General features: G+C 40.0%; 2 protein-coding genes across 3 annotated transcripts in view; both read right to left on the bottom strand.

Annotated features, from left to right (window-relative positions):
• The window catches only part of SLC10A5 (solute carrier family 10 member 5), a 4,331-nt gene extending 3,351 nt beyond the window's left edge, over positions 1-980 (bottom strand). Inside the window, exon 1 of the mRNA XM_023538022.1 lies at positions 3-980. Coding sequence (XP_023393790.1) covers positions 3-704 — 702 coding nt within the window. The 5' untranslated portion in view covers positions 705-980. The remainder of the gene's footprint in view (positions 1-2) is intronic.
• A 2,259-nt stretch (positions 981-3,239) lies between these two features.
• ZFAND1 (zinc finger AN1-type containing 1) lies at positions 3,240-11,649 on the bottom strand. 2 transcript variants are annotated; one of them, XM_011372549.2, is made up of 7 exons: positions 10,031-11,649; positions 9,079-9,118; positions 7,924-8,051; positions 7,746-7,837; positions 6,894-7,015; positions 4,452-4,607; positions 3,240-4,364 (listed from the first exon to the last, which is right to left on the bottom strand). In XM_011372549.2, the coding sequence occupies exons 4-7, from the start codon at positions 7,780-7,782 to the stop codon at positions 4,194-4,196; spliced, it is 486 nt and encodes a 161-aa protein (XP_011370851.2). In that variant the 5' UTR covers positions 7,783-7,837; positions 7,924-8,051; positions 9,079-9,118; positions 10,031-11,649; the 3' UTR covers positions 3,240-4,193. The 2 variants fall into 2 exon arrangements, with proteins under 2 accessions (XP_011370851.2, XP_023393794.1); XM_023538026.1 differs by lacking the exon at positions 9,079-9,118.
• Between the last annotated feature and the right edge of the window lie 13 nt (positions 11,650-11,662).

Raw genomic sequence — 11,662 nt, 5'->3', positions numbered from 1 at the left:
GCCAAAGTGATATCTCCTTCGAGAAGCAGAGCAAAGACATAGCCCCCGCCCCCTCCTGGGCATGTGCAGGTCATTACGAATCCAAAAGCCTGTGCCTCAGGCAATGCCAAAATCTGAGTCAAAAGAAATCCACAAAATGGCATAAGAAAAAACTGTGTAACTGCCCCCAGAATCACCGGCAAAGGTCTCTTCCAGACTGTTTGAAACACCTGCAATTCAATCTTGCAGCCAAACGCGCATTTATTTAACAGCACCGTTGGGAGAACAAGCACTAGGATATTTCTATCGACGTGCATCGACGCCTGGAGCAGACTGTCTGTCCTTCGCTTGAGTACTTGGACTCTGATACTCTTTATTTCGTCGATGAGCCTTTCTTGCCTACCTTCAGAATCCCACAGTTGAATGGTCAAATTTGTCTCCCCTTCTTCATCTGTCACTAGGTTTATGACAAAGTTTGTAACGTCCGATAAGGTCTTGGTCACGTTCACCACCTGCAGCACCTTCGGATCTTCTACCTGCACGAAGAGGTAGCTGGAGTTGGGCCGTTTGTCTCTGTAACTTGATCTTACGCTGACGGATTCTTCGGTCTTTGTGAAAAATAGTGTTTCAGCGTTTTCTATATGCAGAAAACTGCGAAATGAGTTCCTTGCTTCTCCCAGAGTCACAGATGACAAAAGCAAGAGAATAAAAAGTTTTCTAATCATTTCGAAAGCTTAAACTAATCACATATGCAAAAGCGTTTTTAAAAAAAAAAGTACTAGAGAACATTCCTGGTACAGGTGTCCCAGTGCAGCTGAGCTTTATGAGGTAACCGCTGTTTTTGCTGGATCAAAGTCCGGTGGGAGGGACAGTTGGACTTTTCAAACAGATGCAAAGCTAATCTCGGGAGTGACACAACCTGCGGAACCTGTAGTTATGAAAACGTACGGGCCACGGCAGTTAACACGCTCGATTGATCACGGCCCATCCTCTCAACTTTATTTCTGCTAAAGAAAAAACGGCCCCCTATTCATCTGAATTTCAAAACTTAGTGTCATTATTTTTGCGTTTTCATTCTTCCTAAAGAAAATCTACACTAAAAGTCAAGATCCAAAAATCTACAATAGATTTTGAGAAGGCTTACACGTGAGTGTTACTATTTTATTCATTCGAGTCAAAATCAAATGAGTATTTACTGGCCATGTTCGCTGGGTACTGAGCCAGGTGCTGGGTACCAGAGTAATCCAGCCAGACACGGTTTCTGTCTGCCTGGAGCTTCGTCAGGTGACTCCTTATCATTACTTAGAAAACCACGGAGCCCATAAATTGGCCTTGCCATATCCTTAGGCTGCTAATAAATTTCCTACAACTCTAAAGAGTGATTGCGTCAGGCAAAATCCGAAACTGTTTTTGGTGTCCTTAACCGGAAAAACCATTTCCTGGATAGTTATCAGACAGCTTGGGCACCTAGGGAAAGCAGGTGGCTGGACCCATGGCCAAAGGGACAGCCAGGTTAGGGGGCCAGCGCCACTGGACACTTGGACCCTGACGCATGGGACAATGGAAGGCCGCTGGCACTAATTCTCATCTTTCATTCCTTCCTTGTGACACTAGTCCGTGTTCACAGCTAAGGGCAAGGACATTCAACTGATCCAACTTAGGCCAAGTGCTTTTTGGACTTCGACCCGTAGATTCCCGTAATTGTGTATTTCTCAAAGCAGAAGAGGGGTTCGGATGCTAAACAGAGAAAAAGAACAAGAAAACAAAACAATACAAAAAAATGCCACTACGACTGTCTAGCAAGAAGCCTACGGATCTAGGAGTCTCTGAACATGTAACCATTTCTGCAGATCCTTCACAAATCATGACGCTGTCCGTGTTAAATGCAACAATGAGTTTGTATTAAGTGTTTTAGATCAGAAAATATTTGTTCCTCAAAAGTTATCAAAGCAATTTTTATTGGTCATTTTAAAAAGTTTCTAAAAATCCTATTCATGTAGGTTAATCTTTCAAATGTAACGGACCCTGTATTTCATAAATTGTATTTCCACGTACCACACCAAGAAAAACCAGCTACACTGTGTCCCCATGATGAAAACAGGGAATGGAACTAAAGTTCTCAGGCTATCTCAGTCAACATCCCAGAGAACTTCCCTAGTTTAAAAAGACAAAAATGAAGCAAACACAAGTGAGAAACTTTATGAAACCAAAGCTATCTTCAGAGTTATGTGACCGAATATTTTAACTCACTATTTTTGTCACCCAGGTCAGATATGAGGATCGCTCATTTTGTTTTCCTCAGATTTCCTGCCTGCAAACTTTCCCCTACATCAGCATCTTTCTTCTTACCTAAAACCTTCGCGGAGTAAAAACTGACAAAGCTGGGAAACATTTGGAAAGCTGTCATTCGCATGTCTTTACTGGCTGATTCCATTTACACTAAAGCTCAATTGCCTCACAGTGTTGTTATAACTATTTATCCGAATTTGAGACTCTTTGTGTGTTTTCTCCTAAGAATTCTAGTTGTTGGAAGCAGGTGGGAAGATACGCAGGTCGGATGGGGACACCCTAGACTCTCATCGAGCATGCTCAACTCGAAGCCCGCAGAGGAAGCCTGCGAGGGCTGTGACATCACAGTAATCAGGGAACGAGAAGCTGGAGGGGCCTCTGCTCCACCTGCTCTCCTTAGGAGATGGCTCGGGCTGGAGCCTGGTCCTCGGAGCCTCTGAGGCTGCTGGTGCCCATGTCTCTTTCAGGCCCGTTTGCTCCACTTCTGGAGCCTGACCAAACTCCATCTCTGCCAGCCTCCCCGCGCCCCTGCTCAGCCCTCATTGTTTTTTGTTGTTTTTTTTTTTTCTGGTATATTTAGCTTTAGCTCAACCCATGAGACATGTGTCGATCGCCTACTATGTGCAAGTAATTATTACAGAAGCTAAAATATTAGTTTGTATTAAAACTTTTGGTATCTGGGAATATACTGGAGAATTAGTTCTACTTCTGCTCTCATAGTGTGTGATGAGAGAGCTACCGGTACTCGGCTGCACTTACTTCTATTCATTCGGCACGTGCCATACTGTTTTCATGGATGTTAGAAGTAAGTACATACTTTTCATTGTGTGCAGCATGGCAACTAGAACCAAATCCTTACACTTAGCAGGCGCTCCAATAACTATGTCGATAAATGAATGTATAAGCAGACGATAAGTCGAAAGTCATCCCCATTCCTTGCGTAAAAACAATACGAAGAAAAAAATCAGAGATGAATGAACATTAGGAGTTTTTCCTTTAATGAAACCTGAAGTCACTATATGTGTCCATGACAATAAAAATGGAAAAGGGACAAAGAACAGAAATAAGTTCTATTTCTTCTACATAGTAGTACTTTGTCGCAAACAGATGGAACACATCCGTCAGAGCGGTCATTTTAACGGGTCGGTAAACTGCAGTTACTGTTAGCAAGTAGTTTGCTTTGGCGAAATATAAGCAGACGGTAATGAAGCTGAGCGGCTCCACCTTCCCTCTCATCTGCAGTACATTCCTACAGACGAAGAGGCGAGTCCACTGGAGGAGGTCCGTGATCAGAGATGGGCCCCGAGGCGGTGAGGGCACACCAGCAAAACCACTCCCCTTCCCGGCCTGAGACTCTTCATCCACACATTCTGAAGAGTGGATGACACGGTCCCTAAGTTTCTAGGATTCAGGTACAGACATCGATTTACACATCACGATGCAGGTAGATAGGAAGGCTACACTTCCCGGCCCCATGATGCTATGCGTGGTCACGTTACTTGTTAAAAAGTGACACGTGTATCTCCTAAGAGCCGTCTCTTTCTTCCTCTGTGCTAAGAATGGCAATGTCCCAAAAAGGACATCTAAGCATTCAGTTTAGATCCTGGGGTGAAGATGACACGTAGCAGAATCATAGTCCACCAACAGAAGATGTCAATCAAATGAGAAATACACTTTTTTGTTGTTTCTACAGCATATAAAATCTCATTAAATATAAGAATTTGCAATCGAGTGTAAGTTCATAGTTAAACTTTGAAACACAAAATTCAAATTCGATTTAATAGAAAACTGATAATGTACATTACGACGTAATGGAAATAAATTTAAAAACAACTTTTAAAAATAAAAATATATACTATTTGTAGTAAATAAAACCAACTTAACGTAGAATTTTCACTGTGATTCCTGGCTTGAATCCTGAACGACTATTCAAAGTAAGAATCGATATCTTTTAAGAACTGTTCGTCGTCACTAAGATACTCCAAGATGACATTTCCACCGCTGTGCAAAGGACAAGCCTCCTTAGCCATCCAGCTTTCCAACGTGTGATCCAAGGGTAAGGCCTGTCCCGAAGTCACGTGACACAGCCTTAATTTCTGTGAAGAGAGAAATAAACCACAAAGACATGCTTGTATAGCACACCCTAAACCTTGTAGGGAAAAATGACTGCAACGCGTTGTTACCTTAGCTGTGAATTTGTTGTTGTCATTTTTAAGACTGGCCAAAGCAGCTGCAAAGTCGATGGCCTTTCCAACGCTCCATCGGTGGCAGAAGAACATCGGTTTGCTCTTCTCCTTGCTCCCCTTAGGTAAGAAAACTTGAAAGTAAATTCGTTCTGTCTGCAAAAATAAAAAGTTAAAATACAGATTACATATGTGATATAGACATGGATTGTTGTCTGGTGACATCTCTTCCTCTCTTCTTCTGGTCAAAGAAGGAATGCTCTCTAATGATGGAATGTTCAGTGGGAATACCAATCACAGCACCCAGTATCCAGGTGAACGCGTGGACACAGCACCCAGGACCCTGGCCAGTCTATGCAGAGACAGGCATGTGACCTAAGTTAGGCCAATGAAGGGATTTTATGTTCATAAGCTGTGCTGAGAAGCAGGCTCTTCTTTTAAGGTTTTTAAGTCCTGATAAATGAACTTGGAGTCGCCTGCAGCTGTCCCCCCTCCCCTCAGCTATTCCTGACCCAGTGTGGGAAAGTCTTCTCCAGCGTGGAAGAATGAGTCCAACACAGACAGAGAGAAGTCAAGGACACAGTGGACTCTTTCAACAGCATTTGAGTCCTGGAATACAGTCGCCCTTCCAGACCAGAGCAACGCCACTCCCCATTGTAAAAGAAAACTGTTTTGATTAAGCTGGTTGCTGTCGAGTTTCTGTCACTTGGAATTGAAAAGCACCTGACACATATAACAAGTCTTTGCATGCTTAAGTCCTCACTACATATTTAGAGACAACAGGGCTTTTGAGAACAAAGAAACTTAAAAAAGAAAAAAAGATGGTTTCTCTAGTATTCCATAACCTATATGATTCCTTACATTGTATTTTCTGGCTAAATTATCAAATGTGGGAAAGAAAGAATAAAAGCAAAGGTGCTTGGCCTCGAATCTTCCCTGAGCTCTACAATTTGCTTTTAAAAAGTACTGGTTTTATAGATCAATTCCTGTTACAACGTATTTTTGGCATAACAGGAGCATCTCAAAGTTACAGAGAAAAGATCGCAATGATTTCAAGAAATATTAGATTCAAGATAGTTATCATCCCAGCACAAAGGAATTTAGATTTGTTGAAGGCCAGTGGAGTGTTTATTACAGATAACAGATAACAAAGAAAAAACAAGAAACCACTGGAAATTCAAGCTTTGGGTCAGTGCTGTCACCTAGTAGTCCCTGCTCCAAAATCAGAGTGACAAAAGAGTACAAATACGAAAAGAAAATGTTAAAAGGTTATTTTCATCTCTGATTTGTTTCGAAGTTTTGGTTTACAGACTGTGTCTGTCTCGAATGGGAGGTTCGTTCTGTGCCTCTCTCACTGTTCTCGCTCACCTCGCCCTTCCAGCGATTCTGCATTTTCTTCCCCTAGCCCACTTCCCAGGCCTTCCGCTCCAAATTCAAGTTTGAGACTGGCAGTTAGTACTCATATCATACAGAGATTTTCAGGCTATTCGGATCCACTTAACGAGCTGGAAATTCTGAGAAGTATCCAAATGAACCAAAGACTATTTGACACTCTGAAAAAGTATTAGAAGTTCTCTCTTCAAAAACGTGATAGAATAGCCAATAAACGTAGGCAAAGTAGCCGAACCTCAAGGGAATTTAACTTTTCACCTCAGTGAGGTGTCACTGCACGTCCATCCACTGGTCAAAGTGAATAACGCAATGCTGGTAACACAAACTATCAGACAGGAAGGAGACAGATAACACAATGCTGGTAACACGAACTATCACACAGGAAGGAGACAGATCAGTACAACCACTGACGGCAGGGAGCTGAGGACGGCGTCCAGTAAAGGTGAAGACAGCAAACACTACGAGCCAGCTTTTCTGTTTCTCGATATATACCCTAGAGTAGCATTTTTCAATCCGAGGGTCCCCAATTCCTTCAGGATTATAAAATCAATAATCTTTAAAATAAAATAGAATAGAATAAAAATACAGTACATAACACATTATTTATAAGGCTGGGTGAAACTGTGTTAAGGTATGTCTGTCGGTCTGTACGTACATATGTATTGGGTTGTTACATGAAATGTAACTGATTCTCTTCAGGAATCTTGTTCATGAATTTTGTTCATGAAGAGAGTGAATACACGTGGTATACTCATACTATGGAATAATATGCAGCCATAACAATGAATAAACTCGACTAAATGTGTCAGCCTGAATCAACGTTAAAAACACGATCCCAAGTGAAAAAAAAATAAGTTGAAGAAGATCACATATGGTGCCCCGCATTTCTGAAAAACGTCACAAAACTGTGTATCATTTATGTAGCTATAGACCATGTCACACGAGGAATGATACACATGTGGCCTCAGTTACTTGTTTCTTGAGGGTAGGGAGGAGGAGAGGGGATCTTCACTGTTTAAACGTTTTGTTTTCAAAACCTCTAGGACCTACCTGTGGCACGGACTGGTCTCCATCGGCATGCATCTTTAACTTCATCAAGGCCACCTTTGCAGCTGTTTCGCTATTTTTAGCGCCCTTCCGTCCCTTCCTTGTCGTCTGTCCCGCCTTGGAATCTAAGAAATAAGGATAAGCATATAAGCACATAAAAACTTTCACATTACGTTTTCCAGAGTTTTATTCATTATTATTTATTATGGCCCTGAAATGTACACGAATTACGCACAATGGAGATATAGAGACCACATTCATTTCGTAGGTATTACATTTACACGATCAATGGAAAAAAACCACCGAGGCTGAGCCCAGCAATGCCAACGTCAAACAACTCACGGATAAGAGCTTCTTTCCAGCTTCCGCCTACTGATCCAATCGCTAACGCTCCACAGAGAACTGTAGATTTGGCTATAGACTTTAATAAAGGGAGCACCCGGAACACAGACAGAATGACAATTCTGCTGAGCTAACGTGCTGGCAGAGTGGCTGGGTCGCCGATGTGTGTGCTCAGACTACCAGCAGCGTTCACAGGACAGCTAACTAGGCTTAAAGTTTGCTTTAGCCTCGGGAATGTCATTTACAGCCGTGATGGTCAACTGGCTAATCTAAGTGGTCCGGCAAAAGAGAACATCTGATAGGGTACTTCCTCAGAATTTCCAAATCTTCACTGGTCAGATGGAGATTGTAAGAAATACCATCACAATATGTCATCGAAATCTACAGCCAGTTAGAACCACTGGGGCTGTTAACGACACCTCCATAACTAGCAAGCGGACGCAAGAAGTATGAGCTTTGGAACTAACAGTATGTGACAACGAGGAAGGAACACGACGAACTGTTGATACTTGCCAATGATGTCTTTAACAAGTTTCTGAGTGGCAGCCATTCGAGGCTCAGGGACTTCCAGTTTTTCACATTCATGATCTGACTGATGACGGTGTCTACGAGCAACAGAAAAGTGAAAGCAGTTCATGTATCTGCACACGAATGAAACAGACAGGCGGAGTCTGAAGGTCTGAGTGATCACCTCAGGCAGAAGTGCTTCTCACAATAAGGACACACAACCGGTACAAGCTGTCTTTCGGTGCAGCCCTTGAAAGAGCACGGGTAAGATGGATGCGCATCGGACTTCAGTCTCTCATTGATCACGGTCACCTGACAACAGACAAACGGGGAAATGGCATTATATTTCACATGTAAACCAAACCAACAAATCTATTTTGGAAGGCAGCACTCACAGGATTTTTGCTTAAACTTACAAGAGCAACTTATACACTCCCATAAAACATATTATATTAAATATTTGTGTGAGAAATGATTACCGTGTTGACTATTCTCTATTTCCAAAATTGTCCTACTGTGGTGTATTTATCTTCTAAGGCAAATTAAAATAACTAATCAGTTATTCTTTATAATTTAGTCTTCTTAACAATCCCACACAAAGATGCCCCCAATAATATTATGCTCAGGTAATCACCTCATCAACCCTCAAATGGCAGGTCATACCTACTTTCTACACTCATTTTAAGTGGTTAAATACATATAAATGAACACATAAAACTTATGTTTATCATGATACAGAGGGTCAGAGACAAATCTGCTCAATTCTGGCTTTCCTTTGCAGACTCATCCGGGTCTATGCTAGCTTTCATCATTCGCTTTATCCTTTATCAATAATAAAGATGATATTTTGGCTTCTATCTGCCAGCTCTTTTCTTAATCTCTCAGTTTGGTCAGAATTAGAATGGGGATCTTGTTGGTTTATTCCTGGTGGTCTCAGGCTGACTGAGTCAGAAGAATTTACTACCACAGAATCCTAATCAGGCACCAGTGAAAATGAACACAAGCATGAAGGAAAATGAAAAGAGTATATGATGAGGACGTCAGCTCCACTGTGGAATTATAAATGTAGAGCCTAAAGCTGTAAGTGGGCCACCTAACTAGAACCCAAGTATAAAAAATAAGAATTATAAGAATAAAAGTGTATAAATGCCAAGTAGATCAATTTTTCTTTAAAACAAACAAAAATAATAGAAGCGCGGAAAGAGCCTCCTTCCATAATTAGTTTAGTATGTCAAATTTTAATCTGTGGCACACTGACTAGCTTGAAATTTCTTCAAAATCTGAATAGAAGCACATACACACAAACACGTTTAATCACATAGGAGAACTATTAACACACCTCGGGACAGCTATGCGACTCTCTGCTTCTGTGTTCAAGGCTTAAATAATTAAAAAAATAATGTTTATTTAAATGCGATCAAATAATGCACTTAAAGATAAATGTAGTAATTTCCAATAATGGTTGGAATCGTTAAGATTAATTACGCTTACAGTACATGAAGAACTCTACATATGAGAATAAACTGAAATACCAGATGAAGATGGTGCATCTGTAGTCTTAAACGTTTAAAACACAACTGTGCAGTTTCAATGAGTAAAAATAATGCACCATTCTAAATCACCTCCACTTTGAGTGCTTTTACGTGTGTGAACAGACAATCTTTGATTTCTTTTCATTTCTCAAAGACCATCGATAATAAAATGTCAAAGGAGTGTTCTAGTTCTGAATGATTTAAAAATATGCGTTACTTTTCTTTACTTCTAATAAATTCTTCTGAAAAGAATTTGTTCTTTCACTACTTTATTTTATAAATTAAATGCAGTAAAGAAAATACATTTTCCAAAATTCTGGGTTGGTTCCCAGGCTTTACTTTGCACATTATATGTGTACCAAAGACATATGATATCCAATTTAAGAAATGTATAGGTTGGGCTCTTTTTATTTAGTAATTAAGAGTAATAATCATAACTGGACCCCTCCCCCCGTATTCTTTATATTGTGGATATATTTATTCTCTCCTTGTGATTAAGAGACACTTATACAACTTGTACATAAAAATCACATACATAAATAATGCCGATTATGGAAGTTTAAAGATTAGCCACACATATGTACAAGTAACCAGAGTCTGTGACTAGTCTGTTTCTTTTTCCCAAGTGATTACCGTAATGAATATCAAATACTGATGGCTAAAGTAAGAACTAATTTAAATCATTCCGCTTTTCAGAAATAAACCTCATATTACAAACACTAAAATTATTCTCAAATCCTGCATAAAAATGTAACTTACCAAAATATTCCTGAGCAAGCATCACATACAAACGGAAGAAAATCTAAAGTTGAGGGAAAATGTTATATGTAAGGTCGGTATCTGATTTTGATTAGTTTTCCTGTAAAAAAGAAACTTGAAGCACAGACCCATCCCCAAGAGGAGACGCTTCTTTTTAATTAACACCTTAGTGTAGCTGGTAGTGGTTAAACAAGAGCTATCGCCTCAGTGCCCTGAGAGAGTAACTAGATTATTGGGAGATAAATGTTACTTGTACAGGCATACTAAACACGAAAAAAAGAAGTTCTGGGGTTTTTATTTGCTTTATTCGATTTTGTTTCTCAGATTTAGTTGGTGGTGTTTTTGAGGGCTGCATACTGCAAAATCCTGCGTTTGAAATAAAAAACCTATGTTTCAATTCTTATTCCACTGCTTACTAATCTAGCAATGCCAGACAAGTCACTTAATATATATACATATGAGTATATATATCTCCAAAGTATGTATATAAATATATTAGATAACATAGATATAAATAGATATAGGTATACAGCATCTGTGTGTGTTTATATCTATATCTATGCTACATGCTATACCTACTTCACAGGAGAATTATACAAAACAAATTATATACATAAAAGAAATGAATAGTAAGACAGTAACTATAATTAATAAGATTACAACTAATTTGTTTACATACTCGACTCTGAGAAAAACTGTGGTGACTACGTGATGTTTTCAAAGGAACTCCAGAAATTCCAGAAATTCCATAGATAGACTGAGACTGCAAAATTTAATCCTAAATTGTGTTTTCTCTTGCTGTTGAGGAACAACTATGTTAGGATTAAGTAACCAAGTAACAACTGGTTAGGAACTGAATTTTGGGAAAGCAGGCAAACGTACCCATTCCCAGATGTAGTAACTATTAATCACTAGACACAATCAATTCCTCTCTAATTGTCTTCAGTGTACTCAGAGCATACGGCCAAGTAGAGATGTATACACCCAATCATATCAATTTCGTAAAGTAAAAACAAAAGGCACTGCGCTGTACAGAAAGCTACAATTGCCACCAAAAGAGCTCATCCTACAGGTTACCTTAATCTGAAACCGACAGGAGAGGTCCTGTTATAACCAAAGGGGACCCTTGGGTAATTCTGCTTGAGGGACAAGAGGGCCCCAGTCCAGTTCTTCCTTCACCTGAGAACTGGGCTTAGTGAATTGTCGCTGTTCTGAAAGCATGATACTGTGTGATCCTCTGTTTTATACCAAGAAAGTGTGTGTACATTTGTCAATAAGAGAAGGACACCGAAGCACGATACTCTGCAAAACTTGTATGTCTCTTTCGAATTGGAAAAATTGTACACGCTTGTTATTTCGAGATTTTTAAAGTGACCGTGTATGTATTAGATAAAATGAAGAGGAGCCAAGGAAGAGTTAAAAATAAGATAATTTCCTGACAACTGACACCATCCTTCATCCATTCAGAAGCTAAATGAAATTTAGGATACTCACTTAACATACTCTAAATCTTAACCGCTCTCCACTAGTCCAAGAGCTAGATAATCTGGCCTCATCTCAGATATTTACATTTTAAGAGACAGCTGAAGTTGGAAAGGAAGACGGCTATCTCACAAATGGTAGATAAGGTGG

The sequence above is a fragment of the Pteropus vampyrus genome, unplaced genomic scaffold (genome assembly GCF_000151845.1).
Source record: "Pteropus vampyrus isolate Shadow unplaced genomic scaffold, Pvam_2.0 Scaffold209, whole genome shotgun sequence".
Taxonomy (NCBI): Eukaryota; Metazoa; Chordata; class Mammalia; order Chiroptera; family Pteropodidae; genus Pteropus; species Pteropus vampyrus.
The sequence above is the reverse complement of the archived record's forward strand: the minus strand, read 5'-3'. Positions and strand labels throughout refer to the sequence as shown.

Bases quoted from the DNA above. Each gene is read 5' to 3' on its own strand.
- ZFAND1 (XM_011372549.2), bottom strand. From the start codon at position 7,782: ATGGCTGCCACTCAGAAACTTGTTAAAGACATCATTG. The intron at 7,016-7,745 runs GCAAGTATCAAC...CTTATTTCTTAG, and splicing joins ACTTGTTAAAGACATCATTG to ATTCCAAGGCGGGACAGACG. The intron at 4,608-6,893 runs GTAGGTCCTAGA...TTATTTTTGCAG, and splicing joins GAGACCAGTCCGTGCCACAG to ACAGAACGAATTTACTTTCA.